The sequence below is a fragment of the Tenrec ecaudatus genome, chromosome 3 (assembly GCF_050624435.1).
Source record: "Tenrec ecaudatus isolate mTenEca1 chromosome 3, mTenEca1.hap1, whole genome shotgun sequence".
NCBI lineage: Eukaryota > Metazoa > Chordata > Mammalia > Afrosoricida > Tenrecidae > Tenrec > Tenrec ecaudatus.
In genome coordinates this window covers 146,485,469-146,506,635 of record NC_134532.1, presented here as the reverse complement: position 1 = coordinate 146,506,635, position 21,167 = coordinate 146,485,469, and the positions used below count along the sequence as shown (strand labels likewise).

The 21,167-nt window shown below is 41.4% G+C and overlaps 1 protein-coding gene across 3 annotated transcripts in view; it reads left to right on the top strand.

The window, feature by feature from the left end:
- Positions 1-21,167, top strand: part of MRPL1 (mitochondrial ribosomal protein L1) — a 71,081-nt gene that overhangs the window by 15,428 nt on the left and 34,486 nt on the right. For all 3 annotated transcript variants that reach the window (XM_075544154.1, XM_075544155.1, XM_075544153.1), the window contains exons 3-5: positions 7,860-8,115; positions 15,934-16,017; positions 17,605-17,676. In XM_075544154.1, the coding sequence (XP_075400269.1) occupies positions 7,860-8,115; positions 15,934-16,017; positions 17,605-17,676 (412 nt within the window). The remainder of the gene's footprint in view (positions 1-7,859; positions 8,116-15,933; positions 16,018-17,604; positions 17,677-21,167) is intronic.

The window sequence follows — 21,167 nt, the reverse complement described above, 5'->3', positions numbered from 1 at the left end:
TTACCTCTTCTCTTTCAATTAACAGGTGTGTCATCTTTTTATCACAAGTTGTTCACAGTCTTCTTCTAATCTTGATGCTATCAACAGCCCTAATGCCACATACCGTTCTTTATGTAAAATTCAAAGATAGTCCACCCTCTCAGATTATTTGCTCAGCAAATAAATAGGGGGAAATAGGGGGAAAGGATACAGTCCTGACCCATACCTTTCCTGATTTTAAACCACGTACTATTCCCTTGCTCTCTTCGAACGACTCTTTTGATCTCTGCCAGGTTCTGTGTAAGCACAGTAAGTGTTTGGCATTCCCCTTCAGTTATGACCCACTGTCATCACCCAGTGCAATCTTATCTTGAGTACATCTGCAAAGACCCTTTGTCCAAATAAGGTCACATTCACAGGCTAGGCCTTGAGTACATCTGAAACACAGTTCAACCCAAGACAGAGGGCTGTAGAATTAGATTTATGAGATTAATTATTATCAAGGAGCAAAATAGCTTTTTATTAGTCAGTTGTTATTTTTTTCAAGAAAGTTATTCTGAGGTCAATCTGTGTTTTGGTGGTGATGTTCTCTTTTCCCTTTTTCTTTTTACTCAAGCAACCTCTTGAAACTTAAAAATATATTTTTCACTGAGCCACTTTAAATATTTTCTGAAAAAATGTCAAAGTATAAGTAGGTACACAGTTAAAAACTCAACTCCCTTTCCAGTTAGCATTTATTGCGTTTTGAAAGTATTTACTAATTAAAAAAATAGTTTTCTGCCATCGGGAATTTCATGATAATTGCAAATTACATGGATGTTTCAACTATTAGTGAGGATGTAGTGGTGGAGTCAGCACAAAGGTAAATCTGCTGCAAATAGAACATTTCTTCATTTTGGTTATTTTAGATGAGAGTTTATTTTATTCTAAAGCAGCCTCTCTAGGCTCCATTTTTTTGTTGTCTTCATTGCTCTTTTTCTAAGTATAACATCACAGTGCCATTTCTCAAGTTGTACAGGTGTGAGGATTTTATTAAATACTTCCAAGGTATCTATTGAGATATGTGGCATTCATCCACGTAGGCACCTGCTCAGACTTGTGGCCCATCCAGAGGGACACCTGCATCCCAATAAAATGAGCATTGTCATTATCTGCTATTCTGTGGAATTGCTCATTAACTGGGAGGCTACTATGATTAGTGGTTGTAATAAGCATTTACCGAACCCTAAATGGGTGAATAGAATTACATGTTGAATTGATTTTGTAAAGGTTCTTTTTTTAAAACTTAAAAAAAAAGTCATTCATTTTCTTTCACAAAAATTTATATAGGACCCTGTATTAGTTTTCTATTGGTACCAAATGTGGCTTGAAACAACGTGAATTTATTTTAAATCAGAAACCTGATACAGGTCTCAGTGAGCTCAGATGAAGGTGTTGGTTGGGTGGTGTTCCTTTCATTTTTAACCTTTGTTATGATTTGGGTAACGGTTTACTGAGCAAATTGGCTTTCTACTGAGCAACTCGTGCACATTGTGGTTTGTGACGTGTGATTGATTGCAGTCCCCACAATGTAATAGAGCTCTCCTTACATCTTTTCCTGTGTTGCTCCTTCATCCTTCTTTCCTGTCCCTTCCTGCCCTCTGAACTGTACCCCTGAGTTAATGCTGGATTTTGATCTTGAGTGGAAGATTGTTCTGAAGAATTCTTTCCTCTATCATGTGGCTGATCATCTTGTTCAGATATGCCTGCTGTTTGACTGAAGATTGACTGACAGCCATAAGCAGGGATTCCACCAATCTCTCTCCAACCTGGTCCTTTTTACGATCTGACTTTTTCTGTGTTTTTCTCCCCTTCTCTCCAGGACCTTGCTGTGACCCTTCAGAGTGGCTGTTAGTCCCTGCCATTCTTACCTTCATGAGCTCTCCCACATTCCTTGGTTCGTGGCCTCCTCCTTTTCATCTTGGATTCTCCTTCACAGTTGAACCTCTCCTGCCTCTTCTTCCTTCAGCTCATCTGTGCCAGAGACAGCTACAGTCCTCTCCTGTTCATGGCTCATGTGATTAGATTGGGTCCTCCGATAATCTAGTATAATTTCTCATCTGTAGCCATAATCACATCCGCAAAATACCTTTGCCGAGTGAGGTAGCATTCATAGATTCTGATGATTCAACTTGGATATATTTGAGGCAGATGGCCTTTATCTACTTACCACAGAACCAAACTTTTTTCCAGAATACTATTTTACTGATCCCCAAGTTTAAGGTTATGTGAATCTAGGTATGAAATGGGTTAATGCTGAGGAAATATAACACTACTAATTCTGTCACTTTGAGACCTAAGGTGCAGCTGAGCCAATCTGTGGTATTTTTAATTTGCTTTTTTACTTTACATATTCATGTAAAAACTGAACAGTGATTAAGGATGACCAAAGAAGAATTGATGCCTTTGAATTATGGTGTTGGCAAAGAATATTGGAAGTGTCATGAATAGCTAGGAGAACAAATAGGTTTTCCCTAAAGGAAGTACAGCCAGAATGCTCTTGAGGAGGGCGGCTGGCGACACTGCGTCTCACATACTTTGGACGTGCCATCAGGTGAGAGCCGCCCTGCTTTTGGTAGGTTGCCGTTGAGTCGGTTCCGACTTAGAGCAGACCCTAGGTCCAACCGAGTGAACCACTGCCCAGAAAAGGACTTCATGCTCGGTAAAGGAGAGGGTCACCAAGAAGAGGAAGACCGTCAAAAAGACGGAGTGACACAGTGGCCACAAGGGCTCACACAAAACTCCTGTGAAGGTGGAGGAAGACAGGCAGTGTGTCCTCGTGTTGTACACGGGGTTACTGTGAGTCAGCACCAACTCACCGGCACCTAACAACTGCAGTCTGTGTTTCCTTCTGAGCTTCTGACTCTTATCTGCAAGACCTGTTGGGCATATTTTCATAGTTATTTTATAAACACGTTGTTAGCTTTTGCTATGCAAGAAACTCCCATACCAATTATTTATCATTAACCACACAGCTAGGAACTAGGCTGGGTCGGCTTGTATGTCCCGGATGACCTTGGCTGGGCTTAGGCCCCTATGTGCAGCTGCAAGTGCAGGCCAGCTGAGAAGTATCGCATCTAGCCTGGGGTTTTGTTCCACAGGTCCCTCATCTTTCCACTTTTGGGCTAGCACAGGCATGTTCTTCTTAGAAAAATGACAGAATTGTGAATATGCCAGTGGAAACGTGAAGCTTTTTATGGCCTGTAGGGCGCAGGGCTGGGATGCTCTCCCTTCTGCATAACTTGCCACATGACCAAATCAAGCACAGGTAAATGTACTCTGTGCCTTTAATGGGAGGACCTTGAATAGAAAGGAAGTACAGAATTGAGGTCAGTGATGCAATCTGACACAGGTTCAACTGCCTCCAACTGCACTCATCTCTGTGAAAATCTCCCTCAGCCAGAAACCTGTTTGGCTTTCTTGCTTTTTTGCCCTTTGTGAGTTATGTTACCCTTTGCTTGGTCTATGCCAGAAACCTCAAGGAGTATTCCTGAGTCTTTTCCTTGGTCCTGTCGTCAATTTTTACTTTGACTCAGACACACCTTGAGGTCACCAAGAGTCAAGAGGTTGGCTCTAATTGGTTACTAGATAAATATTTTCTAATTGACCATCTGTTCTCCAGCTTTATTACCACCACTGTTGTGATTCAAGCTCCCTTGGGAAGATAGGGAAGTAGGTGTCTCTTGATTGATCCCAATTTGGCTTCCTTTAAATCCTTCCCTTATATTGTAGCTAAAATCCTCCACCTGAAATACAAGTGTCATTTCTGTTCCTGAGCTTCTCACTGACCCTAGAGCAGCAGTTCTCAACCTGTAGGTCGCGACCCCTTTGGGGGTCAAATGACCCTTTCACGGGGATCACCCGATTCCTAACAGTAGCAAAATTAGTTATGAAGTAGCAATGAAAATATTGTTATGGTCAGCACAGCACGAGGAACTGTATGAAAGGGTGCGGCGTTAGGAAGGCTGAGAACAGCTGCCCTAGAGGAAGCCCTCTGTGTTCTGGAGTTTCTGGCCTCATCTTGCTCTGTCCTTGCTTTCTATTTTCCCCTTATTCCCAGAGGGAGCAAATTATAAGCTGTTTTGTATGGATTATGAGCTAAGAATGGTCTTTATATTTTTAAATGGTTGGAGGCGGGTGCAATATATGGTTGAACATGAAAATTATGAAATTAAAATTTTATTGGAACTCAGCTCCACTCTCATGTACATATTGCACATTCAGAGTTGCCCAGTTATGACAGAGACCACATGGCTCACAAAGCCTGAAATATTTACTTTAGCGAGATTTAGAGAAACAAAAATTGCCAGCCCCTGCTGTAGTCATCCAGAACCTAAAATAACCAAAAGCAAAATAAAGCCCTCCCACTGAGTTGTTTTTGATTCAAACGGCCTCTCGATCGATAGGATAGTCAAACTGTTCCTCAGGGATTTTAAGGCTGTAAATCTTCATAGAAGCCAACTGTGTCATCTTCCAAGGAGTGGCTGGTGTGTTCCAACAGCTGACCTACGGTTAGCAACCCGGCATCACCAGGGCTTCTAGAATTTATAGTCCAACCCCCAGACAACCTCACTGCCCCACTGCCCATAGAAGACAGAATAGAACTGCCCCTTTTGTATTTCTTGAGACTTTACATCTTTATGGGAGCAGACAACCTCATCTCTCTCTCAAGGAGTGTATGGTGACATCTAACTTCTGACCTTGCAGTTAGCAGTTCAACACATAGCTTACCGGGGCCACCAGGGCTCCTAGAATGTATAATAAGCCAAAACCAACTTAACACCATCAGGTCACTTCCGAGTCCCAGCGACGCTGTAGGACAGGGTAGAACCGCCTCTGTGGTTTTCTGAGACTATTCATGGGAGTAGAAAGCCCAGTCTTCTGAGGAATGGCTAGGGTGGTTTCAAACTGCTGACCTTTCAGGCAGTAGCACAATGTGTAAACCCACTATACCACTAGGGCTAGCTCTTTCCATGTGTCATTTTATGTCTTAGTATTATGTGTCTCTGTTTTTTGAGAGGTTTTAGCTTAGCTTTTTTTTTTTAAAGTAAGAGCTTTATTTAGATAATTTATTTGTTTAAGGTGTACAATCAGTAGTTTTTAGCACATTTACAGAATTGTGCAGCCATCACCCACAGGTAATTTTAGAATATGACCATTTTCATGGTCTCAACTTGTTATTTTCCATTCTAGCCACCCAGAAAACCATGTTAGTCCTCCCTCACCGCTCCTGTCTTCTCCTCAGGGTGAACCGGCAAACCGTTCTCACCACCACGGACTCAGTTCTGTGTTTTTAGACCCCGTAGGATGAGGTCAAAATGCCCTTTGGGTGCGTCTTTGTGACCCCATAGGATGGGGTCGAAGTGCCCTTGGGTGTCTCAGTGACCCTGTAGGATAGGGTCGAAGTGCTCTTGGGTGTCTCCGTGACCCTCTAGAACGGGGTGGAAGTGCCCTTGGCTGTCTCAGTGACCCTCTAGGATGGGGTCAAAGTGCCCTTGGGTGTCTCAGTGACCCTCTAGGATGGGGTCGAAATGCCCTTGGGTGTCTCAGTGACCCTCTGGGATGGGGTCGAAGTGCTCTTGGATGTCTCAGTGACACTCTAGGATGGGGTCGAAGTGCCCTTGGGTGTCTCAGTGACCCTCTAGGATGGGGTCGAAGTGCCCTTGGGTGTCTCGGTGACCCTCTAGGATGGGGTCGAAATGCCCTTGGGTGTCTCAGTGACCCTGTAGGATAGGGTCGAAGTGCTCTTGGGTGTCTCAGTGACCCTCTAGGACGGGATGGAAGTGCCCTTGGGTGTCTCAGTGACCCTCTAGGATGGGGTCAAAGTGCCCTTGGGTGTCTCAGTGACCCTCTAGGATGGGGTCAAAGTGCCCTTTCTGAGGCCACCCATCTGTGTGGGAGCAGGAAGCTCCTCTTTATCCAGGGAGGGCTGGTGGGGTCAAACTGCTGCCCAGTGATAACCCACTATACCACTAGGGCTCTCCTAGCAGCACGCAGCCACTAATCTGGTTTTGGTATCTTTTTTATTTGTCTTTTTTTGGGTATTTCACTTAAATGGATACTTTTGTGAGTGGCTTCTTAGCATGAAGTTTTCAGTTCATCCATACTATAGTATGTGTCCTTACTTCATTCTTTCTCATGCCCAAATAATAGTGTATTCTATGGAAATAGCACGTTTTATGTGTTTATCAGTTAATGAACAATGTGTAGGTTTGTTTTTTCTGAAAAATGCTACTGTGTCATCTCAAGCTTTTGTGTGGACATATACTTTCATTTCTCTTAAGTGTACGTGTACACTAGGATCGTGTGATTAGCAGCTCAGTGGGTTGCTGATCATAGGCTGGAACCCCCAGCTGCCCTGCGAGAGAAAGGTGAGGCTGTCTACTCCCAGAGCAGTTCTGCTTTCCCCTACAGGGCTGCCACGAGTCATAATCATCCACATGGCAATGCGTTTTGGTTTTATGTCCTAAGACTAATTCATTATGTGTCAATAATTGAGCCTGGGGTCCTCTCATCCAGGGAGTTGTTTTTGTTAGGAGCCATCAAGTTGGTTCAGGCTCACACCTACCCTGCATACGAAAGCACACAGCACTGCCTCCTCCTTTCCCCGTGCTCACGGTTGTTCTGCGCGAGCACATGGCTGCAGCCGCTGGGTCAGTCCACCGTGTCGAGGGCCTTCCTCTGTTTCACTGCTCCTCCACTGTGTCACACATGATCTCCTTTTCTAGGACTGATCTCTCCTGATAAGATGTTCAGAGTGTGTGAGGCCAAGTCTTGCCATCATTCCTCTGGGATCATTCAGGCTGTACTACTTCCAAGACAGATGTGTTTATTCCTTTGGCAATCCGTGGTACTTCCAATATACTTTGCCAGCACTATAATTCAAATGCATATTGTCCTTTAATCTTCCTTATTCAGTGTCCAACTTTTTTTTAAAACCTTTTATTAGGGGCTCATACGATTCTTTTTTATTTTTTTTAAATTTTTTTTCTTGGGGCTCATACGATTCTTATCACAATCCATACATACATCAATTGTGTAAAGCACATCTGTACATTCTTTGCCCTCATCATTTTCAAAGCATTTGCTCTCCACCTAAGCCCTTTACATCAGGTCCTCTTTTTCCCCTCCCCGCCCCCGCTCCCTCATGAGCCCTTGATAATTTATAAATTATCATTTTTCTCATTCAACTTTATATCAACTCCAAAACCAACTTACTGTTACTGACTTGATTCCAACCCTAATTTAAAATCAACCTTTAAGCTATCAATTACAGATTTAAAATTTTCTAAATGCTATCTGTGAATGATAGCTGATGTGTTGATTTTATATTTATTGAACTAGAAAAATTAAAGGAGCATATTCTTTTTAATTAAAATTTATTTTTTTGCATTTTCTCTTGCAAATATTTATTTAAAAATTTTAACTATGGAACTATATATTAAACTTACCTTGATTTTTATCTTAAAAATATTTTTCATATAAGTAGGCTCTTAGAGTTTTATTTATGGTCTGACATTATTTTAGCATAATGTTTTCTAGGATCATCCATTCACAGCTATCTAAGAATACCCTTTCGCTTTGTGTCTGTAAATATTCATACATAGTATATGTATGGAAGGAGCCCCGGTGCTCTGGTGAGTGAAGTGCTGGGCTGTAACCAAAAGGTCCGACGTTAGAAACCACCAGTTGTTCCTGGAGCTATGAGTCTGAATTGACTCAGTGACACTGAGTTTTGTTTTGTTTCTTAGTATGTATGTACTCTGTTTATTGAGTTATCTGTTGATGGGTTGTTTCCACCTATTGACTATTTTTGTTGTTTAAAAATTAATATTTTTAAGGTCTGCAAAGAAAAAAAAAGGCCCCAAAGAGAAAACAGCAGATGAAAAAAATGATGAAATAGAAAAAATAAAGTCATACATCTATATGGACGACGAGCCAGAAGATGATGTTTATTTGAAACGCTTATACCCACGGCAGAGATATGAAGTAGAGAAAGCGGTTCACCTACTCAAGAAATTTCAAATGCTGGACTTCACGTACCCAAAGCAAGGTGTTTATCTCGACTTGACCCTAGACATGGCATTGCAGAAGAAGGTATGTAGGTTCAGTAACTGTGTGAGCAATGGTTATAGAATTCATGTTTCTTAATTCTAAAAAATGTCTCCTCCCTGGATGATTATTAAAATATAACTTAGTATTATCAAATGTTGTGTTCAGTTTTTCCAAATGTGAAGCACACTGCTGATGATTTGCTCTGGAGAGCCCCTTACTTCCGAAGCATCACTGGAATCAACGCCAGTACAGTAGCTGTTGACATTAATTCAGGCCTTACTGTAACCGGTGAGCGTACGCTGCCTGAGTGTCATGTTCCTCTTCTGAACGAGGGCCTTGAACTAGCGCCGTGGTTTATAGGGCGCTTTTCGGAGTCCTAGGGTGAGACTGTTTGGATGCAGGAGTTTCCAAGCTCTGCATTCTTCCTTCAACCTGAGTCTCTGCTTTACCTGTTTATGTGAGCCTCTATGAGTTCCATGTAAAAGCTTTACTCAGAGTAGGAAATAACCTTAGGTCTACCTATTGTTGATGCTCGGTACTGTTGAGTTGCTGCTTATTCATACTTACCTAGGTACACAGATGAAACACTGCCTCGTCCTTCGTCGCCACTCACATAGTTGTTGTGTTCAGTTCATTGTTGCAGCCATGGTATCAATTTAGTTAAGGATCTTCCTTTTTAAAAAAAAATCATTTTATTGGAGGTTCGTACAACTCTTATCACAATCCATACATCCATCCATTGTGTCAAGCACATTTGTACATTTGTTGCCATCATCATTCTCAAAACATTTGCTTTCTGCTTGAGCCCTTGGTATCAGCTCATTTTCCCCTCACTCCCCGCCCCTCAGGAACCCTTAATAATTTATAAATTATTATTATTTTGTCATATCTTACACTGTCTGACGTCTCCTTCACCCACTTTTCTGTTGTCTCTCCCCCAGGGAGGGGGTTATATGTAGATCCTTGTAATTGGTTCCCCTTTTCTAACCCCCATGCCCTCCACCCTCCCGGTATCACTGGTCCTGAAGGGTTCATCTGTCCTGCATTCCCTGGGTTTTCTGTTCCTATCTGTGCAGTGTATGCCCTCTGGTCTATTCGGATTTGTAAGGTAGAATTGGAATCATGATAGTGGAGGGAGGCGGGGAGGAAACATTAAAGAACTAGAGGAAAGTTGTATGTTTCATCAATGCTACACTACACCCTGACTGGCTCGTCTCCTCCCTGCGACCCTTCTGTAATGGGATGTTCAGTTGGCTACAGATGGGCTTTGGGTTCCCACTCCACACTCCCCCTCATTCACAATGATACTTTTTTTTGTTCTTTGATGTCTGATACCTTATCCCTTTGAAACCTCTTGATCACACAGGCTGGTGTGCTTCTTTCCATGTGGGCTTTGTTGTTTCTCAGCTAGATGGCCACTTGTTTACCTTCAAGCCTTTAAGACCCCAGACGCTATATCTTTTGATAGCCGGGCACTATCAGCTTTCTTCACCACATTTGCTTATGCACCCATTTGTCTTCAGCAATCATGTCTAGAAGGTGAGCATCATTGAATGCCAGTTTAATAGAACAAAGTGTTTTTTTATTGAGGGAGTACTTGAATGGAGGCCCAATGTCCACCTGCTACCTTAATTCTAAACCTATAAATATATGCACATAGATCTATTTCCCCATCATATATAAGTGTATTTGCATATGTATTTGGACCTATGTAAATGCTCTTTGACTCCTAGTTCTTTACTGTTTCCTTTTACTGTCCTCTTGTCCCAACAATTGGCATATAATTTTATCATACAATTCACTAGTTCAGTCCTATTAAGAAGAGTTGTTATACATTAATCACCACAGTCAATTTTAGAATATTTTTCTCCTTTCTTTTACTTATTATTAGCTCTCCATTTCCCCCAAACTTACCTTCCCTTCCATACCCCCTAGAAGCCATTAATCCAGTTATTATCCTTTTAAATTTGCATATCTGGATTTCATATGCAGCAAAACAACATCAACAATAACAAAGCCAACACCAGTAACAAAGTAGAACAGAAAAACTTCAATTAAAAAAAAATGCAGAAGATACTAAAAATGAGAACAAATTTTAAATGGGTCAAAAGGGAGATCGAATGATAAGGTGTTAACTTTTAACCTACCTGCATCTGTAGTAATTGACTTTACAATGCTCTCTGTCTTTTTTTAATGACCATCCACTTTAAAAAAAATCATTTTATTGGGGCGCTTACAACTTTAAAAAAACTTAAATCATTTTATTAGGGGCTCTTACAACTCTTATCACAATCTATACATCAATTGTGTGAAGCACATTTGTACATATGTTGCCATTATCAGTCTCAAAACACCTGCTTTCTTCTTCAGCCCTTGGTATCAGCTCATTTTTTCTCCTCCCTCCCCATTCCCCCATCCTCCCTGAACCCTTGAAAATTCATAAATTATTATTATTTTGTCATATCTTACACAATTCGACGTCTCCCCTCACCCACTTCTCTGCTGTCCTTCCCCAAGGAAGGAGGTCATATGTAGACCTTGTAATCTGTTCCCCTTTTCTCCCTCACTTTCCTTCTACCCTCCCGATATCACCACTCCTCACCACTGGTCCTGAGGGGTTCATCTGTCCTGGAGTCCCTGTATTTCCAGTTCCTATCTGTGCCTGTGTACATCCTCTGGTCCAGCCGGATATGTAAGGTAGAATTGGGATCATGATAGTGGGGGGAGGAAGCATTCAAGAACTAGAGAAAAATTGTATATTTCATCATTGCAACACTGCACCCTGACTGGCTCCTCTCCTCCTCACAGGCCTTCTGCAAGGGATGTCCATTTTCCCACAGATGGGCCCTGGGTCCCCACTCTGCACTCCCCTTTATTCACAATGTTATGATTCTTTTTTTTTGTTTTGTTATTTGATGCCTGATCACTGATCCCTTTGACACCTTGTCATCTCAGACTGGTGTGCTTCTTCCATGTGGGCTTTCTTGTTTCTCAGTTAGATGGCCCCTTGTTTATCTTCCAGCCTATAAGACCCCAGATTCTATTTATCTTTTGACAGCCGGGCACCGTCAGCGTTCATCACTGCATTTGCTTATGCACCTGCTTTGTCTTTAGCATTCATGACGGAGTAGGCTGGTGTGCTTCTTCCATGTGGGCTTTGTTGTTTCTTAGCTAGATGGCCATCTGTTTATCTTCAAGCCTTTAAGACCCCAGATGCTATATCATTTGATAGCCAGGCACCATCAGCTTTCTTCACCACTTTTGCTTATGCACCCACTTTGTCCTCTGATCAAGTCGGGACAGACAGGTGTGCCTCTTTCATGTGGGTTTTGTTGTTTCTTAGCTAGATGGCTGCTTGTTTATCTTCAGGTCTTTAAGGCTCCAGATGCTATATATTTTGGTAACTGGGCACCGTCAGCTTTCTTCACCACATTTGCTTGTGCACCCATTGTTTTCAGTGATCATGCCAGGCAGGTGAGCATCTCAGACTGCCAGATTGTTAGAATAAAGTGTTCTTGCGTTGAGGGAGTACTTGAGCAGGGTCCCACTGTCCATCTGTTTTCTTAATACTCAACCTATAAATATATGCACATAGATCTATTACCCCCTGTCGTGTATAAATATATTTACATCTGTATATGCCTGTATTTAAATCTCTGTGTCTGTCCTTTGCCTTCTAGTTCTTTCCTCTGTTTCTTTGTACTGTCTCTTGTCCCACTCTCATGTTCAGCCTTCATTTGGGTTTTAGGAATTCCTCTCAGTTACATTACCCTTCATCCAGCCCTGCCATACCTCTTACACCCTCCTTGCCACTGATTTTGGATCACTTGTTGTTCCCTTGTCCCTGGGTTTGTTAACACCCACTTCCTTTTCCCTGCCTCACCTACTCCCATGTTCCTCTGGAACTGTTATCCCGTTGATCTCTCTTCTGGCTTATTTAACCTGCCTATCCCTTCCAGGTAGACATGCTATGTACCATCACAAGACTGAGTACAACGAAGCAACAATAGAAAGTAAAACAACCACACACAAAAAAAGTATAAATAGTTCAGGGGTCTATTTGTTGTCCTTCACAAGTGTTTTCCAGTTGAGTCTGATGGGGTGCTATGCCCTGGCACTGCATCTATCCCTGGGGACCTCATTGCTCTGCTCTGCTCCCCCTGCTGCTCTGCTGCGTGCCCCCAGAGGCTGGCTTCGGTGTGGTGAGCTCATGGCGGGCACAATTCCTGCCGTTTAATGACCGTCCACTTTACTAAGCATGATGTCCCTTTCCGGGTGTTGATTCTTCCTAATAACACCAAAAGGTCTGTGAGGCAGTCTCCAGCCTACCCTCTAAGGAGCATTTGGCTGTGACTTCCTCTGAGACTATTTATTTGAGGTGTGTTACAGCCCTAGATTTTCATAAGCTCCTCAATGAAGAAATATAAACTTTTTAGAAACAGTCTTTGCATTTTTATTCTGAGAAACAACCCCCACACCCTCACACACAAATCTAAGTGATACAAAATGTTTAGTACAATTTGGCAACCTCAGTAGTAACAAGAGAGAGAGCAGGTAAGGAGCTAGCACAGGTGGCGCTCACACATGGGCCCTGAGTCACCTTACTCAGTCTTCTCTGGAACTTCAGGCTTCACAGCTCAGATTTCTCACCTGTTGGGTGTCACTGAGTTGATTCCAACTCAGCAACCCTGTATGACTCCCACAGGGTTTGTGGGTGACTCCCACAGGGTTTCCAAGGTCTACGGAGGGGGCTGTGTTCAAGCCACTAGGCTCTCCGCAGAAGAGGTGATCTGGAGATGTGAACCTATGAGCGTTCAGAGCAGGAAAATCTGTGGGGCAGCTCTTCTCTGACCTCTCAGTCCTTGGCTCACAGTAACAACAGCAATGGGATGGGAGCAGTTTGTCAGGCCTTTGTCCCCTGGTAGCCTCTGGTGGCTTCAAACCACTGAATTTTCAGATAGCAGCTGAGTTCCTAACCACTGCACCAGCAAGGCACCTTTCTCATCTCTAATGGGAAATGGTTCATATGGTTGCGTGGACGATGGACACAATGGACTTGATAACTGAGAAATAACAATAATCAACATTTTACTTGGAGTGCGACAGTGTTCAATGCTTTTTTCCTGCGTTTTCTCATTTAACCTCAGAGATATAAACGGTAAAGTAATTGACTCATGGTTCCACAGTAGTGGGAAGAGTTCACTCTAGAGTTGGTTCTTATCTATTAGGCAGTTTCTGCTAGCCTTGCTTCAGTTTTTATTTTATAACATAGTGTCTTTGTTCTTTTATTTTCAAATTTTGTAATGTCCATGATGATCACTGTCTTAGTCAGCCATTAATCTAGATCGTAATGAACTCCTGTAGGATGACAAGCTTCATTTCATAAATGGAATCCACTTATAAGATTGTTGCTTGCCTAAGGTATTTTTCTTTCTTCAGAGTACTTGTACAATAAGCCAAATTCCCCAGGGGGTGTTATCACTGCAATTGCTTGCCATTGAACATTTTATTGAAGCCAGTTGTGACATGTGAATGGAAAGACATTCCAGTCATAAAACTGACATGCTTGGCTGATATAGAATGTCCTTAAGAATTTGTGCCTTTTTGTCTGGAAAGAAATTCTTAGGCAGATAGCTCTACTCAAAGTAGAGCGTTTTGTTTGTTTTCTACGACACAATCTTTAAGTCAGTGTTAATTAGCAGAAGAGCCCCCTTTTCTTTTTCTTCCTCTAAACACTATGGATCTACAATTTGTTTTTACATGTAGTCTCCCTAAGAGATCCGAGCCTCGGGCCCAGGCAGGCCTTTGACCAAATGATTGAGCAGGTTAGCTTTAAAGCCCTGTGTGGTCTCTATCTGTGTTGGGGTGCCTCAGCTGTGTGTTATGGTCTATTTTGGTTTTTCAAACGGCCTCCCCAAATCTGTCTATAAGTGATTGTGATCTACGGTATTTCAAACTGGACCCTCTCAATGACTCTCTGTCTCAGACTTGAGGTCTATACTCTCTGATTATTTGGATTCAAGAATGGAGATTAAGGGTGACCTCCGACTGAGCAGATTAACTGCGTTCTGTTTATTGTTCAAGAGTTCTGGTGGCTCAGTGGTTATGCATTGGACTTTCAGCCACAAGGTCAACAGTGCGAAAGAAATAGCTAGAGGCTCTTCGGAAAAAGATGAGGTTTTCTACTCCCATAAAGAGTTACAGTGTCAGCCACCCACAGGGGGCAATTCTGCTCTGTGCTTTAGGGCTGTGAGAAGTCAGAATCGACTCCATAGCAGAGAATTTGAGTTTGAAGTTTATTATTTTGGCTGCTGCCCAGCTGTATTGTGTCCCATTCGATAGTATAAGAAAGTTACCTGTGTTTTTAAATCTAATTCAAAGTAGCAAACATTCTTAGGTGCCTCCTATGTAAAAATCATTTATGTGAGAATATGTGAAAAAGTGAGAAAGAAACTGGGGAAGATACAGACATGTGAACACTTCTCTGTAGGTGAGATAACACTTCTCTGTTATCAGTGCTATCCAACAGATATTACCCCTTACCATGGGGGTATGGAAATGGAAAGGAAGATTGAGATTTTCATTTTGGTTTCTTAAAAAAGAAATAGAATGTGCTTTGTTTTTCCCTATGGTTCTTTTCTTTTTTAGAAACTTTAATTTGAAATTTGGGTGAAAATTTGCAGAGCAAAATGGTTTTTCATTCAGCAGTTCATACACATCTCGTCTTGTGACATTGATTCTACTCCCACAATGTACCCACACTCCTGACACTCCTTTCTTGTGCTTCCCTTTTTTTTTTCTTTTCTTTTTTTACATTTTATTAGGGGCTCATACAACTCTTATCTCAATCCACACATATACATACATTAATTGTATAATGCACATCCCTACATTCTCTGCCCTAATCACTCTCAAAGCATTTGCTCTCCACGTAAGCCCTCTGCATCAGGTCCTCTTTTTTTTTTCCCCTCCCTCCCCGCTCCCCGCTCCCTCATGAGCCCTTGATAATCCACAGATTGTTATTTTGTCAAATCTTGCCCTATCTAGAGTCTCCCTTCCCCCCCTTCTCTGCCGTCCGTCTCCCAGGGAGGAGGTCACATGTGGATCCTTGTAATCCCTTTCCAACCCACTCACCCTCCACTCTCCCAGCCTCGCCCCTCACACTCCTGGTCCTGAAGGTATTGTCCACCCTGGATTCCCTGTGCTTCCAGCTCCCATACGCACCAGTGTACAACCTCTGCCCTATCCAGTCCTGCAAGGTAGAATTCAGATCATGGTAGTTGGGGGGGAGGAAGCATCAAGGATCTGGGGGAAAGCTGTGTTCTTCGTCGGTACTACATCGCACCCTGACTGACCCGTCTCCTCTCCTAAACCCCTCTGTGAGGAGATCTCCAGTGGCCGACACTTGGGCCTCGGGTCTCCACTCTGCACTTCCCCCTTCACTATATCTTTACACACACACACACACACACACACACACACACACACACACACACACACACACTCTTGTGCTTCCCTTTATCATCCTCCTCCTTTCATAGCCAGCCTGCCTGCCTTTGACCTTTACATCTGGGCAAATGCTGCCCTTTGATCTATACTGTGCTTTTAATGATAGTCAATGACTAGTTTTGGAATAATGAGAGGGCATATGGTAGAATTACACCCTAAAAATAAAATGTTCAGTTCTTAAAAAACAATTTGTTTTGCAGGGGTGGGGGCTGGGGGGGTGGGGCGTGAAATGTGCTCAACAGAATATTTGCCGGTCCAACAATTTATGCGTAATATAGTGTTAGATGTACAGAATGTGCAATCTGTAGAACATGACTTTTTCATAATTTTATTTTCCCTGATATGTATTAGAAAAAAGTGGAGCCATTTACCAGTGTTGTTAGTCTTCCGTTCCCATTCACACCAGAAATCAATAAAGTTGCTGTATTCACTGGGGTGAGTAAACATCAGTTTTTATATTCTCTCTCTGTTTTTAGCCTATCACCTTTATCAGTGCCTAGGATTACTGAATAAATAGAATGAGAGAAAAACCTTAGCTAAACTCATTTTGTTATTAATTCACATTGTTTCTCACAAGAAACGGAAGTCTAGGATTTCTCCGCCTTGCTGCCACGCTCCGCTAGCTCCTCCTCAGACAGCAGAGTAAGATTGTTTCACAGCAATGGGGCTACTGAGTGCTATAGAGGCGAGGAGGTTGCAATTGTTGAGAATGTCCATTCTTGGAAAATAAACAGTCATATAATCCTTTCTGAAATGTCAATAATTTATTTGTAAATTATTAATAAATTGGTTTTGTAAAGTAGCTTAATTCTTCTCCATCTAAAGCTCAAAGTTGAGGCGTTTTAAGTCTGCTTCACTTTCAAAAAATAAACTCCTTTATTTCCCAGAGAAATAGGGAGTATGACTGTTAAACAGCCACAGAACTTAGTCATAATGGGGGTGTTGGGTTTTCACTGTAAAATGAAGTGGGACAAATAGTACACACAAAAAGGAAATAATCAGTATTGTTATTACTCTTTTAAAGAGTTTTTCAGACACTTGACTCCGTTTTAGTGTTATCATTTCTTGTTAGATAATTTCTCCCCCCACCGCCCCCACCTTCTCTGTTGGTTTGGCCAAATGTCTTTTTGAAGAAGCTTGAAAAAAAATTGTGGGAAAATTCCATGATCTTTTAATTCAGTTAAAAAATCATTTTATTAGGGGCTCATACAACTCTGATCACAATCCATACATACATCCATTGTGTAAAGCACATTTATACATTCATTGCCCTCATCATTCTCAAAACATTTGCTCTCCACTTAAGCCCCTGGCATCAGGTCTTCATTTTTCCCCTCCCTCCTGGCTCCCCCCTCTCTCCTGAACCCTTGATAATTTATAAATTATTATTTTGTCATACCTTACACTGTCCAAAGTCTCCCTTCACCCACTTTTCTGTTGTCCATCCCCCAGGAAGGAGGTTATATGATACTTGTAATCAGTTCCCCCTTTCCACCCCACCCTCCCTCCACCTTCGTGGTAACACCACTCTCACCACTGGTCCTGACGGGATCATCCGCCCTGGATTCCCTATGTTTCCAGTTCCTGTCTGTAGCATTGTCCATCCTCTGGTCTAGCCAGATGTGTAAGGTAGTAATTTAGTTTTTCCATGACGCTTGTGAAGTCCCGTCGTCTTCTAACTTAAATGCATTTCGATTTTACTTTGGAAGGTGGTGCTTTGATCAACCATTGGTGGTGTAGGCTGATCCACTTAGTAGGTTCCTACTGAGCCATGTGGATGTAGCTCCCTCATGTCAATCAAGAAACCATTCAACCACTTTATAAGCAAAAGGTGTTTGTACTCTTTCTGATTCATTTAGTTGTAAATGGATGCATTTTTATTAACAATAAAACCCCACAATTTAAATTTTGAACCGGGATACTATTTTTGACAAAATTCTTGAAAGCTAGCTCAGGTGGTTTTTTGGGTTGTTGTTGTTGTTGTTGTTTTTAACATTATTTCAAACGGTTGTATTTTGGTAGAATGCATCAGAGATGAGAATAGCAGAAGAAAATGGAGCTGCATTTACAGGAGGAACTAGCCTGGTCCAGCAGGTACAGCATTGTTACCATGTTCATTACGTCTAGAAATTGTTCCTGTAATATTTACCGTCCATTGACTTATCACATGTAACTTAACCACCATGCCCATAGAACAGGGAAGTTTTTTGATCCTTTCAGTCTTAAAATCAGGGTATGAAACAACAATGCAGGACAATCTGGTATTAATCATGCTTGAGTTCCATTGAGATTTCTCATAGGAACTGCTTGCTTTGTGTCCATGAGACTATTGAGGGTAGATTGGAAAGGGCACCATGACATTGTGGTTTTGAACCCAGAATTTAAATGGAATCCAAGACACAAAAATGCTGTCTTTGTGTTCTAAAGATCATATAGTAGTTTTGCTTTGTAGAGTGAGAAGTGTGATTTACTTAGTTGTTTCTAAACTCTGACCTCTGTAATAGGGCACTTTTGATTACTCTAAGCTTTATCCTCCAGCCAAGTCAGAGTGTCATAGGCATAGTATTATATAGCCCACGTTCAGAGAACAACAGAACTGCTTGGTCCTCCTTGAAAACAAGCAACTTGATGTTTCCCCCCTAAACAAGTAGGCGGAAGAGGCATATATGGTGAAAATTTGAAATGTTTTCTGAAAATATATAAAATTATCTATAACATTCTCCAAAATCTCCTCTTCTAAGTATAATCACTTAGATAATGGAATACATTTATCTATGTAGTTCGGAGCTATGGTGATGTTGTGGTTAATTAAGCCCTTGGCTGCTACCTAGATGTCAGCAGTTTGAATCCCCCAGCTACTCTGTGGGAGAAGTCTTGGAATCCCTATGAAGCAGTTCTACCCTGTTCTGTGGGGTTGGTATGAGTCAGAATTGACTTGATGCAAAGGATTTCGTTCATCTTTACAATATGAGGGGGCTTCCAACCATTTGTTGAAAAATGGACTGAAAAGATAACGGAATGTTTTACAAAATTTTTGAAGCTCTCTCATTTGGAACAGAAAGAGTGACTTGAAATGTTATTCTTTAGCTCAAATCTGTTACCTAATCAGGTTCTTGTTTTTTACTGAGAGAAATAATTACTCTGGTTGCACATAGAGGCGATACTGGAAATTTTTATTCAGGCTTCCAGAGGGAGGACCCCTGTTATGACATAAAGGCTAGGGAGTCAAAGAACAAAAGGCTTGTCTTATTGTATAAGTGCATAGGGAATTTAATTCCTTCTGTGTGTGAGGGATTCTGGGAATTTCAATCCAAATTTCCACTGGGTGGTGTTGGGTGCAAGAGATTCCAGGGAGTGTAGGGTGCTAGATGGCGCTGGTTCTTGGACTCTGAGGCAGTACCTGTGCAAAGTAACCGAAAGGTCTCGTTAGGAAAGAAAGCCTAACTCTGGGAACTTCTCTGAGCACGAATCCCAGTCCTTTGTCCCAGGGAGCCACTCTGGCCTCTGTGGTGTGGCTGTCTCTATGGCATGGTGGCTTGTTCAAGTTCTCATTTGGAGACGTTTTGACTGGGGACTTCCTTTGAGATGCACAGAGTGCTTATATTTTAATGTTTTTACATCTCAGTTGTTTCTATAGTTTCTGGGAATTCTGGATTTTTAAGTAGTGTGTCTAAAATGCGTGGGGACCAGAACGAGTGGAAATAGGAAAAAACTGTGCTTTCATATAGATTGTAGGCCAAAGCCATAGATTGGTATCCAGTTCTTCTTTGATTAAAATTATTTAAATTATTAACAAATCAACAATACCACAAATGCTTAGAAATTTGAGGATAGAGCTTGTTCTTCAGGATCAAGAAACTAACCATGCTTATTAAATTTGTGTACTGTCCTTCATTTAGGGTTATCCTACAATCACAAAAGTACCTTGTAGAAAGTCATCGTCACAATGGAATTTAAATAGTTGTTTCCAGTTTTAAAGTGCTAAGTAAGTTATTTTGCCTCTTAAGAAAGTAATGGTAAAGGAGAAGAAAGTATTATGTAGCATTAGTTCAATAAATGAAACATAATATGTCAAGTAATGGAGCCAAGGGCATTAAAATTTTTTTTTTAAACCAAACTCACTGTCATCAATTCAGTGCTGACTCAATAGCGACACTCCCTACCCTATTGGCCTCCGAGACTGTAACTGGTTATTAATAGTAGAAAGCCAAGTCTTTCTCCCGAGGAGCTGCTAGTGGTTTCGAACTACCAACCCTGAGTCTTACAGCCCAAATTATAACCTTCAGGGATTCCTTCAAATTACATAGGTAAATAAAATATTACAGGTGCAGAAGTTTCTCTGCAGGGACTCAGTGGTGATCTGTTGTTACAGGAACATGCTGTCTGCATGAGGCACATATTGTTACAAGTACTCCTGTAATGCTATTTTTAGAAGGTGGTCAGAGTGTAGAATCAATTCAGTAAAATTTTGTAAATAGTATATTGCTTGCACCTTTTTAAAAAAAACACTTTCTTGTATCTTTAGGTTGATTTAAATGATATTTTGCTTAATGCGTATCAAAAGTAGACAGAGGGTAAATTCACTGAACTTTAGTCCTTTCTTATCTAAAACCTCTACTTAATTATTTACTAAATTTGTTGTTTTATTTGAAAAACCACAGTTATGCTGTGTTTCAGTGAAACTTTAAAATAATTTCTGTTTGTTGTTGTTGCTTAGCACCTGATTCCCATCCTCAGTTTTGTATTATTTTAACATGTGTTCGGTCATCTTAAGGGTGACTAAAGCATATATTTAAAATAGAATTTTAAATGTAATTTAAAATAATATGTCATAGACTCAGTATTGAAAGGTTGTAGGCTAAAAATACTGAATCTAATACGTGGACATTTCGCAGTTGCCTGCTCGCTTAAGTCCCCAGGCACGATAGCCCTGGATTGAGAACACATTGCTTGTGTTTGAATCCCTGCTCGGCCTTTCTGAGTGCAGAATGATCGCCCTCCCTGGGCCCTCACTTCCTTTATCTGCAGTGCTTTCTTAACACTAGTACCTGCTTCAGGGGAGCCCCGGTGGGCAGTGCTTACAGACCAGCTCCACCAGAGGAAGACTCGGCTTTCTACCCTTGTGAACAATCTTAGGAACCCAAACAGGTCCATCCGAGTCGGCAGTAACTCCAAGGTAGCGAGTGCGTGCTTCAAGGCATCGTGTAGACCAAGTGAATTACACCATGCAAAATCGTAGCAAGCAGAGTGCTTAGCACATACGGCTCATGTAATGTTGACGCAAAGGGCTGCGTAATGTGTCATTTAGGAAGTAAAGAATTTTTAAAAGAGACAATAGTAACAGGAACATAGGATTTTGAATTATTGATCGAATTTTGGCACAGTTAAAGTTTTTAAGGTTTGCTGTGTAACTCCAAACTAAAACTTCAAATAGCATGAGGTATGATTGCATATTTAAAAAAATCATTGGTGAAATATTTGTTATTCAAGCTGTATTGTTTTAAAGGGTTTCTTCATTTTGTAATCAAGAGAAATTTCAAGTTGAGTATATTGTTGTAGGGTAACAATTATGCTGAGTTAATTAG